At 44.2% G+C, this 15648-nt stretch overlaps 1 protein-coding gene across 5 annotated transcripts in view; it reads left to right on the forward strand.

Annotated features, from left to right (window-relative positions):
• mapk8ip1b (mitogen-activated protein kinase 8 interacting protein 1b) overlaps window positions 1-15648 on the forward strand; it is a 48838-nt gene that overhangs the window by 5891 nt on the left and 27299 nt on the right. For 3 of the 5 annotated variants that reach the window (XM_076733689.1, XM_076733681.1, XM_076733672.1), the window contains exon 2: window positions 8869-8980. In XM_076733689.1, coding sequence (XP_076589804.1) covers window positions 8948-8980 — 33 coding nt within the window. In that variant the 5' untranslated portion in view covers window positions 8869-8947. Of the gene's footprint in view, window positions 1-1272; window positions 1559-8868; window positions 8981-15648 lie in introns of those variants that run through there. The other 2 variants (XM_076733698.1, XM_076733707.1) reach the window with 2 other exon arrangements.

The raw sequence follows: 15648 nt of genomic DNA on the forward strand, positions 1-15648 counted from the left end.
ACAATTTGCCCACAAAGTATTGTGGAAATGTGGATGTAATGCCTATTAAATGTGCTGATTTAACGTACCTGTGGTTTGCAGACACGTTCCATGTCAATATTTTATTCTGGCGACTGAGCTGATTCGCATGTTAATGTATTAGTATTACAGAAAAATATTGATCAGTGTTGCTTCAACAGTCTGTATTTGTGTAATTAGCATATTCTCCTTCAGCCACATTAGCAAACTGAGACACACGTCCTTGAATAATGTATTTATTGAAGCCTTTGGTGCTAAAATTAGCACGATGCTCCCGTGTACAGTGTCATTGCTAACATACAGCACACTTGCTTTGGCCTGTGCTTTGGCAGGAGGTTCTAAGGTCTGCAGGGTTGACCGGGTTAATGGACTGTACAGTTCACCGCATGTGGGCGTGCACGACACTCCACACACAGACATTGATTTTCAGGGGAAGCTTAACCACCTGCCTGAACAAACAAAGACCAGCACAGGTTAAAGGATAATTCTGGTTTATTATAAGTTGACCTTATTTTCAAAGGTTTGGTTTTTGTCTCTGTCAGCAAGAATCATGTATTCATCAAGCTGATGGCTGAAATCTGTGGTTTTACAAAGAGTGTCCAGATGATGAAGCAGGTCGTACACAAAACCCAATGAGCAAAGGCAAACAGGGAAATTATTAGCAGTTCATTACATCCATCACAGTTTATATAAATGGAGATAAAATAAAGATACAAACAACATTAATTTAAATCTGGCTGAACTGCTGGCTTGTTTACAACCTCTCCGGTCTTCTGACTGATTGTGTTTTATCCCCAGTCAGTCGTCGTTTTATCTGTTTTGCAGGAATGTGCACTGCTAACTGATCGAGATGAGCAATAGTACAAGAATGAGACCCATGTTGGAATAACTCGGTATTTTCCTTTAAGAGGATGAATGGAGAGAAAGACAGAAGGGAAAATTAGTCTTGAGCCTTATGATCAATGAGCCTCATGAATAATTGAGCACCACGGTGTTTTGCAGAGAGACAGACAGGCAGAGAGGAGGCGAGAGGAGTGTCCTCGTGTGCTGATGTTCCTTCTGTTTGGGCTCGCCGTGGCGTTGGATGTTCTGCTAACACCAGCACTTTCCTGCAGTGGCGTAGTAAATCTGATGCACACAGGACAGAGTAAACATCAGATACAGAGAGAGAGAGCGAGAGAGGGAGGAGGAGATTATATAACACTACTCCTCTGTGGCATATTCAGCTCCTTTGCTTTAAATAATTCCCCCCTCTATCTCGCTCTCCTTCGGATGAGCGGCAGCAGCAGCGGGGCTCTGAATCGGACGCCTCTCCCATCGACCCGGACAAGCTGCACCCCTCCTCCCTCTCCTCCGGCTCTCTTCCTGCTCGCTCCTCCCTCTCTCCCACCCTCCCTCCTTCACTTTCTAACCCTCTTGCTCCTTCTCCTCCTCCTCCTCCTCCTCCTCTCCTCTCAGCTGTGGATGCCCTCCTCACTTACAGTATGGACTCGGGAGGGGAAGGAGAAGAGGGTTGGATGGAGGACCAGTGGGAGAAATGGTAGGGCATCTCTCTCGTTTCTTCTGTGGTGTTGTTTTACTGCATGCAGCAACATGGCTGTGTGTGACCTTGTGAGTGTGTAAATGCTAACATGCCTGTTTCTTGCTGTATGTCGTCTCCTTGCATCTTAAAGCTGAGTGCAGGCATGCCCTTGAAGGGGAGTGGATGCATATGGCTGTGTGTATGTTTGTGTCTAAAGAGGAGACGTTGAGCGTGCAGCAGAGGTGGCTGGTTCATGTTGACCAAAAATAGGACCAGGGAAGCCACAGAGGAGAACACAAATCCCACTTTATGTTGGTGTGTGTGCATTATGGCAGCAGTGCTGATGGAGGTGAATGTGTGTTTCAAATTCATACGCACAATGTGAGATTTGTATCTGCAGAGTTTGTTTGCATACAGCGGATGATGGAGGTGGAGGTTGTTTTATCTGGATGTGGGGAATTTGACAGGACGGTCCTGATCCTGATCCTCGTCCTGGTCCCGTCCTTGCAGGAGGACGATGCTGATGAATGACAGACAGCATGCAGCCTTGTAATCTCTCAGTGGGAGCATGAACGTGTGACTTATTGGGGCGAGATGGGGGAGAAAAAAGACAAAGCGAGGGTTTACATGCATCTGCTGTGACGACTCAATGCTGGACTTAATGTGTGTGAGAGTGGCTGATAACAGGTGCTGGTCCTGTGAGGCTGGAACATGACAAGTGTAAACTATCTGTAGTTGTGTGTGTGACATGACTGTCCTGCTTCCACTGGTGCATCAGCAAATATTGCAATAAATAAAGTAGAATGATATAATTATTTAGGAGGAGATTGGATTCAGCTTTTCACATTTTAGGGGGATATTGGTCCATAATTTGAGGCTCATTTGCATTTTCTTTACGCTATACAGTCTATACTATAACCTGCATAAAAGTGTCTCTTTGGGAGTATAACTTGTGTGCCTGTGGGAACAGAAAATCCTGTCATCAAATCAGGGTGACCTGAAAAAACCTGTTAAAACAAAAACTGATGACCCTTATCGATATTTGACCACGCATGCTACGCTTACACGAAAAAATGCAGTCAGCATTTACAAGCAAGCAGTAAGTAAATACAGTGCTGTTTGTATCAGGGTCATAGCTGGATTCAGATAAAGACTAATGAGCTGGCTGGGCCCATCGTGGCCTGAGCGCGAGGTCATGCTGTCCTTCATTAGCACAAGCAGAGAGGCAAGCCGAGGAGGCTCAAACATGGCAGTAGGCTGCCCTGTCACCCCCCGCCGTCACAATAATGCAGGAGTTTTTCCCAAATCCTTAGCAAAACAAACTGGAACATCCGTCCTGCAGCGTTATTGCCCCCTGATGTCATTTTACAACACAAACTGTAGACATAGTGTCTGTGATTTCATGACTCTGAGGGGACAGTTTGAAACCTGGACTTTATCCACCAGCTGTAATTTTGTCAGTTATGTGGGGTCCAGAATATCTGAATTTGGGAAGCAGATTGTTGCTGAGGAATGACCACAGAGCAACAGCTGAGTCAGTCAAGGCAAACAGTCAGCACTCAGACTGGGCCCTCTTTAAGCCTTTAAACCAGTAAACACAGTGTAAAACACAGGGTGTCATCATCAGGGGATCACAGAAGCCAATTAAAAATCAAAGTTGCTGTTCTTAATACTGCAGCAGTGGGAGAAAGATCATGCATGCTGAGAATGGGTCATCACCGAATAGCACATGAAATATTAAAATCACCCCTGGAGACGTGAACTCGAGGCTTAAGACACATTAGGAGTAAAATTAGCCGAGTCTCCGACATCTTGTGGGAAAGAACTTGTATTTTCAGAGATGTTTGGCGTCTTCTGCGTTAGATTTGCTGGAGTTGGTGCTGCACCTGCAGTCGCTTCAAACTTCTGGACTTTTCCACACACACACATGCTGCTCTGAACGTCACTTTGAGGATATTCTTTGCAAAACAATTCTACAACTACAAGCTGTAGTTGCAGGTGGTTTATTTACTGTTTGTGTGGTTTTTATACTTTCAGAGGTAGAAAATGAAGCGTTGGAGCCGTGCACTGGACAACAGCTGAGCACATTAGCATGTAGCATCACAAGTCCTGTCCTCACAAGATGAAGCATGATTCATACTTTCATGGTTATGCTTCCACAAAAGTAGGCTAACAGGTGGGACATGGGATGCAAACATCTCTCCGGTGTCAAAATCCTGAGTTATGTGCATCCAAACATCCTCTCCAACCTTCTTCTATCAACTTTTGTGCTGTATAAGAATGTCACGCCTCCTGAATTGGAAACAAAAATTGAGCACAAGGTAGACAGCAACTGGATTTCCTCTACAACTTTTTTGGCAGAGGAGGCCGGTCCAACAGATTTCGCAGTTCACTCCACGTGTCCGGCAGAGGCAAGTACCGCTGTATATCAGGGTGCTGATATGACACCTAGTGAGAGTCCTGTGAGGTAACTGTCACGGTGATGATGTCGGGGTTGTTACTACGGTCCGGCTGATTTGCTGCGTCTCACTTTCGAAGACAATGTGTCACAGGGACGTCTGACCTGGAGAGCTCAGCTGCTGAGTCAGCCTGCATTGATCACGGAGGCTGTTGTGAGCTGATGGGTTTGCTCTGTGCAAGTATGCAATCCCAGAGGAGACTAATGAGGATAGTCAGGGTTCTGTATTTTCTAGGGTGCCGTTGGGTCCATTTAATGATCATTCAGGAAAAAAGTTCCTAAGCATCCTCTGTGGGTGATCAGGTTCATATAGGTGCAATGGACTTTTGCTGGATGTCACCAACCCCCCCATTTCCCACATTTCCTGTCCATATCTTTGTACCATCTACCACATACCACCACCTGAGTGTTAGGGGGGGACAGCAGGAAAATCTCAACAGCATCTACTGGCTCTTACAGGCCAACCCAGCTCTCTTCCTGGGCCCATCACGTTGCTCGCCGTGGTGTTCAGTCCAGATGGTCTGATGGGTGGCCGGGCTCCCTGGCCCAGTTAAACCCCTGATGCTGTCCCAGTATAATCCATAGCCACCAAGTAAAATATATAAAACTAAAATTCTTATGAGAAAAATCTCATACTGCTTCCATTTCAACGGGCTTCTCACTGAAAAACTTTGACTAGGAAAACAGAAATATAGGTTCTCAAAGTGTTTCTTGTGTTTCGTGGGGATTCAGACCCACTGACAGGAATAAAATTTGTAAAAGAGTAAGATACAGACAGAATTTTAGTTGAAAATGTTCAACAAATGAACCAAGATTATCAACAAGTGAAGACACTAACAGTTCTGATGTGCTGCAGAGATATCTACTGTGGTTAGCATGCTAACCAGCTAGCTGTCCTGTCCCGTCACACCACTTTATACCTCAAGAGACCACAGTATGCTCCCCCAGCTGGGAGATGTATGCGAGTTGGTTACACGTTGCATGTTCTCATAGATTTTGTTAGTCTAATAAGTAAACAAAGTAAATCCACAAAATCTAAAGAAAGAAAATGTTCTTACACCTGTTGTCCTTATCAAACTGAAAAATAGAGCCGTGCACCTTCTGAATTTAAGTTGATCTCTTTTACCAAATTAAGACGAGCTTAATTGCCAAGGTAATTCATCATAAAACACGCTTCATTCAAACTCGACACGGCTCTCCTGACCCAGCCTGCTGTGTCTTCATCGTCCCAGGAGTCGTAGTCCTGGTGGGAGTCGCTGTAAATCACCGTTTTCCCTGTCTCCTGGAGGCTGCGTTCGGTCCTGATGTGGCTGTGTTCACTGGTGCTCCTTACACATTATCCGTTTAAGGATATCTGTATAGAAATATCCAATCCTCTCGCTGATGATCTCATTTGCTTATATAGGTCATACAGAAGCACCAGTGTTATATTGAGACTCTTTCATAACCAGTTACTGTCAAGAATTACATTTTCCATGTTGTGAGATCTGAAGAAAAACAAAAAGTGTATTTATTTACTGTTACAAACCGACCAGATCCGACCAACAAAAGGAACCTTGTAATCATTTATATAAATCACCAAAATTTGCAGTAGGAGGTTTTCAGGCTGCAGCCGTGACGCGCCCCTTCGGCCTGTTTGACGTGATCGTGCTTGACATTGTCCGCCCTGCATGCTACCCTGTAATGTCTGATCCTTGATGTGTGACAGCGTAATTTGCTCTGTATTATACACTCTGTTGGTTTTCCTCTGGTGTCTGCGTCCCTTCTTACCCACAATTCACTGCAGCAAAGGGGTCACCCTGTCCTGTCCAGGTGGTTTATCTCCCGGCACTTAATTTTCGTCTCCCCCCCCCATTCATTTTGGTCCCGGTGACTCTCTCCATCCTCTCGCTGTCCGCTGCCTCTGTTAGCTCTTTCCTCTGGGTTTGATCTCACCGCTTGTTGACCACTCTTTACACTCCCCTCCTCTTTTGTCTTTGTAAAGCCTCAATTGTACAGTTGAGAGTGACATAGGACATATGGCTCTGATTGGCTCTGATTGGCATTTACGCGTCATGTTTGCAGTCTTTCATTTCATCCTTTTATTTCCTTTACTCTCCTGCCCTCCACCGAACTCCTCCTTCCTGTAAGTGATGCTGATAACAGAGGGACACTCAGGAGTATATTGATTTTGTTCCTTTCCCAGGCCTCTGTCTGTATTGTAATAGATTGCATTTGTAGTGAACTGATAAGCTTACAGTTTTTGTTTTTCAAAAGCAAAGCAGTGTGTCTGCTAAAGCCTGTCAAATGTCATTAGGACGAGAAAAGGTTCAGGTGGCGCCTCAAGTCACATGCTGTGGCTCAGTGCTGGTCGTGTCCAGTGGGTAAAGACAAGCAGAGCTGGAGACATGTTGGCAGAACTGAGTTACTTGAATGATAACCTTGCTTTCAGTCAATGTGAGGCATTTGGGTGCTGCTGGAAAAATGGCACACGACTGTTTTTAGTAATATTTTCACTTGAGTAACTTAATCTTAATTTTCTAAAACTCCACTGTGGTTTTCAGGAGTAGATAGTAGTTTATTGGGAACAGTTTTCAATAGTGAATTAATACACATTTGAGGTATTTGGAGCAGCACCATGGTGTACCGTATGCAGGATTCCCCCAAATACACAGTAGCTGTATTCATGGTAATGACATGCAAAAGTGGCGCTCACTGATGTGCTTTAGTGTTTTTTGGTCAACAGAAGTGGTTTAATGTCGAAGAGAATTAAGCTGTAACAGGCTTTGGTGACTCACATAATACTTGGTAGTAGTACTGTTGCCTCCAGTTGGACAGTTGTTCAGTGAAGTTACATGATCCCACCTGGTGATTTCTTAATGTCTCTTTATTTGTCTCAATCAGGTGTCCATATATTCCCATCTGAGGTCCTTTACTCTCTAACAATAGATCCACGCAGTCTCTAGCGGTCTTCTCCTCTGTCTTTCTCGTACTCCCCTTCCATCCTTCAGCCCTTCTGTCCTGCCTCCTTCAGGGCCTCATTATAGAGGTAAACAGATGCTTCTACCCACGCTATTTAACTCCCCTACTCATCATCTGACACGTGACGGCTGAAGACGGCCGCAGCTGTGCGTACCTTTTCAGGAGCAGACAGCTGCAGTATCGATGGAGCCAGAAATGACATTAGCATCATGCAGCAACAGGGGGATCGTAGCTCTCCGAACTCACCAGGTCTGTCTGACAGCTTGCTGTTATGTTCCTTGTGATCGCTGTCATCTTTTCTTTCCTCCCTCTAATAACATTTTCCTGCTGTATGTTACGCCCAGGAGGCTGCTGGGTAAAGAGATAAAAGGCGGACATAATTACAGATGGGGAAAACTGAGGCATTGTTTACTGAAAGCTAATTGAATCCTGCCGCAGACAGCAGGACAGTTCATTTCCCTGCCTGACACAGGAGTGATGTCCAGGGTTGCTGCAAGAGCAATCAAGACCTTATGTTCCTCCCTGCAAAATATCAATAGTTTCTTCGTTGGACAGCCAGAAGCACACTGTGTCATCAGAGGCTGGTGTTTGTAGTGAAAGCATTGTTCAGCTTTTACAGAGGTTTGCACACTACTGAGTACCTTGTAGTTATAAGATCAGCTGTTTTGTTGACTTAGAAGTTGTTCCAGCCTGGTCAGATATATCAACATCAGTAGGCCAGACTGCCACTCCTGGTCCCCAGATGATAAATCATGCCCTGAAAACTACTGAGCACCCTCATGCTCCCTAGAGGATTGACCTCTTTGATTTTGGACAAAATTTCTTATTACCCACAAGATACTGTACTTCTTGGCATGTTGCTACAAAGACTGACTGATACACTGAAGCTCCGTTATATTTTTGGTCCCATCATGCAGTGCTCCAAAAGCTGCAAGAGAAACTGTATTTTCACTGATTTATTCCATGCATTGAATTCTGAATGGCCTCTACGGCTTCTGGTCTTGTTTTTCCGTTGTGTATTTGTAACCACATAGAAATTGTATCTCTGGGAAAGTAACTTAGTCCAGCCTTCTCTCAAGTGTCAAGTGTTGATTTTAGTTACAGCATGCTCGTAGACTGAGCCGCCATCTGTGATGATGCGTTTCCCTTCCACTCCGCTACCGCTGTGATTCAGTCTTCTCATCACTGGGCGGCTTCGTCCAGGCTGCTAATGCTTAATCAGCAGCCAGATAAACACTCAGCCTCCCACTACATTACCCCCACCATTCATATTCTGTGTCTGTTGTTGTCATTGACTGGGAATTTAACACCGCTTCCTGCTTGTGTTGACAAGTCTCTGCAGACATAGTAGATGGAGAAATGTCCAAAAAGTTTCTTGGTTGTATTTCCAGCGTAAGAGCACATTATTCTTTGAAGAAGTAAGATTTAGTGGAGTATTAATCTTACCACTTTACTTTAACCCCAGCCCACTAGTCAGCATGTATAATACTATATAAATATGCAGTTAATGGCGTTTAACAGACTGTAATGGAGTTCATATTCATTATTAAACAGTTCAGCTTACAGCTACATTATAGGTGCAGTAAACCACTGATTAACTGTGCATGTACTGGTAATTTCAGCCCATTTATTTTTGTGACTGTTTACCTTATAAAACAAGCTATATACACGTTTGTTCTTTGCAGTTTTATGTTGAGCAGTTATGACCAGAGCTTGTGACCCATGTTCACGTGTGTCATGTGTCACCAGGCTTGGATTTTGGCCCAATCAGAGAGATAATTCGGTCAAAAAGAGATTTTGAGATGTACCGCAGCTACGGATGAGTACTGAAGGATTACCTTTTTTCCCCCTCTCATCTTTCCCTCTTCCCCTTTTCTTCCTACTTTCCCTAATCCCCCCCTTCAACCAGGTTGACCCATGACATCAGTCTGGATGAGTTTGAAGATGACGACCTGTCGGAGATTACAGAGATCACAGACGAGTGCGGGATGAGCCTCAACTGCAATGGCCCGGATATAAAGGTAAGCTCCTTCCACAAAGAGCTGCTTCTCACCAGATTTCGTGAAATAAGCTTTCAGTCTAGTTGAAAAGTCTTCCACTTTTCAAGAAGTTTTGTGTTACAGTTACTAATGACCTGGTGTGTATCAGTGAGGGTTCTTTCAATCAGCAGTTCTTCAGACATAGATTCAGTGGTGGACTTCTGTCCCAGCGACAAGTAAAGAAAAATCATTTCAAATCAGCAGCTTCTCAAAATTACCTGCTGCTCTGATTGGGGAGCCATACTAGAGAGGTCGCATAGAGCTGACAGCATAGACAGCACTGGCTGCGCTCAAACTGAAAGCAGATACTTTCCCTTATTGGGAAAGTGCTGTGTCCTTAGAGCTGTTAAGGTGTCTGAACATGGTGGCTCCATACACACAGGTGTAGTGACGGCTGCCATTGTTCGCAGTCTATTCACAAATCTGGTAGCCAGATTTGACTGCTGACTTTCAAACATGCTGTAGTCTTTCTGTCAAGATTGTGGCATGATTGTGAGGTGGTGCTGTGCAGTTTTGTGAGTTGCATTCAGGTTACATCACCGACGAGTGCAGCAGCGAGGTGCAAAATCCAAGAGTTGCACAACAACCCAGTTTGTGCTGCAGCTCCATAGGAAAACAAAGTTTCACGGCAGAGCTGCCGCTGGTCATGACTGTCACTCACACATTCACTTTTTAGGATTATTTTGGGGGGATTTTTGCCCATATTGTAGTACAGTTGAGGGAGCAAAAGAGATAAGAAGGAGAGAGAGGGAATGACGTGCAGCAGAGGGCTCCAGGTTGGTCTCAGCCTTAGTGCAGCTGTACGTGCTCTACCAGGTGAACTACCAGGGCAGCCCAGTGAAGCACAATTTAAACTCATCGTCGTGTTTCCATGTATTTTCTCAGTAAATAGTAGGATATCAGAAGATAGTTGTATAATAGTTGTTTTTCAGCTGCAAGTGGTTACAGTTCACTGCAGTGACTGCTCAGGAAATGCTTTCAGTGATCGAAAGTAAGAGAACAGAAAAAACAAAGAGATGCGCATGTGCAGATAATCAAGTTCGACTGTGCTGCTGGCGCTCAGTTTCACTGTGCAGTGTGAGCTCGGCGAGGGTTGGACTCTCCTCTCGGTGGCATTTTGTCTTGAACAGCTGCTACATTCAGCTTCCTGCCGGCAGAGGAAACAGGCCAGAGGCAGAGAGGCCTGACAGACAGCGACAGCGACGCTCTGTAGAAACCTTGAGCCTGATCACGTATGATTGCCCCGCTGTTTCCTGGTTATCTAAATAATTCACTCTGAGCTGTTTACTGCTTGTTCAAATCCTCGGAAACTTCGCTGACGTGGAGACTTGTTTTTGTGGCCAGCGTGGACCCACCGGTCCCCTGATGTCTGTCCATCCGTCACTCAGTCAGTCCCATTCTCATGAACGCGATATCTCCGGAACACCTTGAGGGAATTCCCTCAAAGGACGAACTGATCAGACTTTGGTCGTTAAAGGACAAGGTCACTGCTACCTCACTATCATATTTTGCCACTTTCGCCAACAAATACATTTGCATTTATATACATTTTATTAAATTCCTTGAAAGTCTTTCATTATGTGAGTCTGGACAGACATGGATATAAACTGGGACTTGACTGGTTGGCAGATGTACAAAACCGGGAGGTGGTGATTCTAGCTGGCATTGAAATGAGTGGATCACATGAAAACTGGAGCGAATGTGAAGTGAGAGAGATGTGGAGGGGTAACCAGAGGTAAATTTATTATTCTGTCAGATCTCTCCGGCTACAATCCCAGTGAAACCATCATCGCCTCCTCCATTCAGCCCCTGTAACCAAGGCAACAGGAGGGTCGAGGGGCTTCTTTCGATGTAATTCATACGAGCAGATGAGATATTCGTTTCTTCCGTGACTTGTATGTGATTATTTTAGTGAGCCGGTGACCTGACAGATGAAAAAACCGCTCCGATGTTGTGGAGTGCCTGGAATATTTTTAGGCTGAAAAGCCCTCTCCCTCTGCTTTTTCTTGTCCTCCTATCCAGGGAGCTAATTATAGCCCAGATTATTGAATGTGAGTGCTCTCTGCAGGAGGTGTGTGTGTGTGTGTGTGTGTTTGGACACTGATGACTCATCCCCTTGCAGGGGCCTCACGGAGATCAGAATCCAAAATGGCTGCTTGACTGGCAAACATGAAACGGTTCTGACAGCGGCAACAACAACAAACCGCACGTGTCATTGAGTGCTGTCACTCTCAGGACATGGAACTAACTGAGTATGAGAGCGTTTCAGTCAAGAGTAGCATTGTTTGAAGGGGAAGAGCAGACTCTGCTGGTTGGTCTCAATAATGTCTTTTCCCTCCGTCTCTCAGTCTCATGTCATTTTGCTGTTTGTCGATTGGGGATTTTCTCCCTCTAGATAAAGAGGATAAAGCGGCCTGCCATGAACAAGAGCCGGACCAAAGATATCATCAACTGTTACAGTAACAAAAACACAGGATTCACAAAAGTAGACAACTGTTTAAAGTAGTTTTGTTTTGTTTAAATTGGATTGCATTGCCCCATAAATATCGAGTCCCCATAGGTAGTGTAACCCCTCATTTCCACGGGCGTGAACTGTAATGAAATGCAATGCCTCCCAGAAGTGTATCTACACTCTGAACCGCGGAGAATACAACCCAAATCCATTTTTGACGGCCAGCACGTCGCCTGCACAGAGTATTATTCGTCAATAATGAAGATACCAGGGTCTCCTTGGGGCTGATGTCTGATTATTCTGACAAGGACAGATAATAAAACAGAACCACCACGTAAATAAAAGCGTGCTAGCTTGGTTCACTGTCACACAGGCTAACTAGCCAGTTAAGGATGCTATGATGATAAATGAACATAAAAATAGCAAATTCATACCTGTCAACACAAAATAGGGGAACTTTTCTGGCACCCTGCCCTGGACTGTCCCACCTCGCTTACAACTGTCCATATACCCCTTACATTTAGACAAGGCTACACACAGTGAATCCATTATGCAACCACTTTAAAATATCAGACAAGGATTGGAGTTAACTTGTTCCTACATTAAGTAAAAATCTCCAGAAAGATCCTGAAGGTCATCGTGAGGAGGGAGGTGATGGGTGCCTCAGTGGACAGGAAGATAAAATGAAGGACTGAAATTTAAAGGGCAGCATCCAGTAACCCATTGGCTCAAGGAGAGATGCAGGCAGAACGATGATTGGCCAGATAAAGGGCTTGGGGATTCTGACAGTTTGGGAAAGCTGAAGTGACAGAGAAGATAAGAGTGAGGAGAAGTGACGGACGTTGACCAACAGACGAATGAAGGAGGAAGGAGGGAGAAAGGACCTCGTTGAACTTCCATCAGTGCTGCATTTAGACTTCGTAAACAGGGTCTGTAGGTGGGTTTTGAAAAGTTCTTACTTCCCTTTGTGTTGTTATTAAGGAGTGTGTGTAGAAAGCCTTTGTGTTTTTGTACTTGTACTGCAGTGACGAGGTTCTTTAATAGTGTCTGGACTGCGAGCTTCTCCTGCACCACCTCAAAGTGTTGCTGTCCTGTTAATCTAATACGTGAATTTGTAATCAGACCCAAAATTGCTGAAAAAAATATTTGACCTCTTAATCTAAACGTGCATTGAGTCCTCTGACACTGTTGAACTTTATGATGGAAGCAAATCCCAGAATACTCAGTGACTGTTTCATTAGCGTTTAATCCACACCAGATGGAGGAGCTTGTAGTTAAAAAGTCAAAAGGCACAACAAATTACATCACAGTGTTTGCTCTTTAATTGCTGTTTTCATGCAGGTTTTTTTTAACATCCACTAAGTGAAGAAATATTTTAGATATTAAGACAACCCAAGTTATTGATTAGCTATAGAAGAAAGCGGAACATCTGCAGCTAAAGAGGGCAACGGTGGAGACCAGAGCAGAGCTAAAAGGACAGTGAAGACTGGATTTAGATTCATCAGGTGGACACAAACACGTCTCCACTGGGATGTCAGCCAGTCTGTGTCTGCTGGACAGACTGCTTGCTAACACATTAGCCACAGCATGTTAGTAAGTCAGTGGTTTGGTCTGTTTTTCTCTGAGTTTAGTCCTCTTTTTCTTTTCTTAGTTAGTTTTGTTTGCAGGTTCAAGCAGTGCATGAATACACAGTTACTGTCAATCAGAGGTGAGGACCAGCGAATGTCAGACAGATGGACATTCTTTTGTCTTCTGTCATATCGCAGTGGTCATCACAGACCTCAGAGACAGGTTTATCGTTACTTTCTGTTTAAAAGTGCACAGTGCTTGATGGAGGCCTGGGCTGTTTAAAAATGTATGAGGAGGTGGTGCAGTTGGAGAACATCGGGGGGGGGGGGGTGTAGTTGGACTGTGTATACACAGAGTGGTGACCTCATCAGTGAGCTCATCATCCCAGGGGAGTTTCAGGATGTTTCTTGTCTCATCAATAATGGACAGTCACAAAGGAGGAGCATCACTCACCTCAGACAGGCGTGGTGTCTGCCTCAGCGGGGAGGGGGTTCAGGGGTTTACAGGGAGGGGTCAGAGGGCACGTCCAACTGATGCAGAGATGCACAGGTCGGACTGTACATTGCTTTTAAAGTTCTTATTCTTCTCTCATTTTCAACCCCAAAAAATGTTTCCAAGAAATTTGTTTTTAGGAGCTCAAGAAGTTTTCCCCATTTCCAGGTTTTGATCTTCCATATTACGCTTTTTTTCATCATTATTTTCCTATCATGGTGTTTCTGACACACCAGGACATTTTTTATAGCTCCTGTAACCCAAGAAAAAAGTCCCCGCTCATAAGGGAGTACAGGAACTAAACACTATTCACTAATACGCTTTTTTAACTGCAGGACCATTTTAGGACTTAAGGTAATTAACCTGCATCTCATATGGAGTAACCAGGTTCTAAATTTTGTTTTATAGCCCCCCAAAAAATCTGTGCTGTGGATTTATTACTTCCCTATAGCCAAGGAACTATTGAATCAGAGTTACAGCAGCAGAGCTGAACTTCACCTCTTTTGCAGACAGGTGTCTTGTCTCTCAGGTGTTTTCTGTTTCCACTTCCATTTATGTAAATCTCATGTCAATGGGAGACCCCAGTGGCTCACCTGGTAGAGCGTGCACCATGTATGAAGGCTGAGTCCTTACCTCAGCAGCCTGGGTTTGATAAATACTTTGATTATCACTGTCATAAACCTTCTCAAACAAAGCTTTTTGATCCATAGATTTACAAAGATTTTGCTGCTCCTCAGATCCGGAGGACACACAAACACGAGTTCACTACAGTGACTTTTATTTCCAGAGTTTAGTTTCTGGTTGAACAGACTCATTTATCGAGGACAGAAGATGATGTATTTCCAAAAGGATCTGAATCAGTGAGCACATGGCCGTCGTTACGAAGGGTTAATGTGGAGCAGTGCAGAGTGAAACATAAAGAGATTTGACGTTCCTCAGAGACACGAAATGACAACATGCATTACCACAACCACTCTGTGTGTGTGTGTGTGTGTGTGTGTGTGTGTGTGTGTGTGTGTGTGTGTGTGTGTGAGAGAGAGGTGGGGGGGTGCTTCTGTTTACATTTGCAGGGGTGAATGGATTTGATTAGCAGTCATTTTGTCGTGTGCAGATGGTTGAAAAAGTCATGTCGGCGGTGGTGGGGGGGTCAGATAGAGTGGGCAATAACGTTAAGTGACTGTAGAAACACACACATGACCCCAATGCTGTGCAGTTTCTGCACACACACACACACACACACACACACACACACACCACACACAGATAAATTAATCTGAAAGGTTCAAGCCTCGTTATCTTGTCTCGACCGCCCTCTATTGTCACATTGTGTTAAGTGGACAGATGTGGAGGAGGCAACGTACGATCAGTAAAGAAGCAGTCTAAGTCTAAGTCTAAGTCTGCCCACTTAAGCAAAAGTCAAGTCAACATGTAGAGGGATCGAAATGTCGTTTCTCACAGTCCCACAGTGTGTGCAAAACTAAAACGATAAAAACAAGACAACAATAAAGATAAAACAAGACAGCAAGTATTTAAAAACACATCCAGGGGTTCAAAACTGCTGACCAGTTCTAGAAATCTAAAGGTTTCAGGTTAAATAGCTACCGAATACATGGAGTGCAAATACAGTGGGTCCATAGGGTAAGAACAGAGAGCAGCACACGTCACACGGTGCTTCAACATACAGACCTGCTTTAATGCCTGAATATTTCTGGTTGTTTTGCCTTCATGAGGGTGCTGTCCGAGGTTGCTCCCCCTTTATTTAAATCACCAGGAATACAAGTTATTCAAAACAACAGTACAACTCTCTTAAACAGTCTGAACACCGTCTAAGATTATACATTTTATAGATTTAAGATGCAGTATACATCATTTTAACAAACATTTGAAACATTATTTTTTCTTTATTTTATGATTCTGAAAAAGTTTAGATAGTTAGAAATAAAAGAAATACACTTTCTATATATAAATGTGGGGGCTGAGGACTGCATTATGTCTTGATCGTATTTAAATTTTACACAGAGAGGAAGAGGGAGGTGAGAGAGTGAGCGAGTTAGAGAGAAAGAGGAAGCTATAGAGCAGAGAGCTGAGACACATGGGGGGGGGGTCCGGCAAAACACTTACAAGAGACCTATTGCCA

The sequence above is a fragment of the Chaetodon auriga genome, chromosome 1 (genome assembly GCF_051107435.1).
Source record: "Chaetodon auriga isolate fChaAug3 chromosome 1, fChaAug3.hap1, whole genome shotgun sequence".
Classification (NCBI taxonomy): domain Eukaryota; kingdom Metazoa; phylum Chordata; class Actinopteri; order Chaetodontiformes; family Chaetodontidae; genus Chaetodon; species Chaetodon auriga.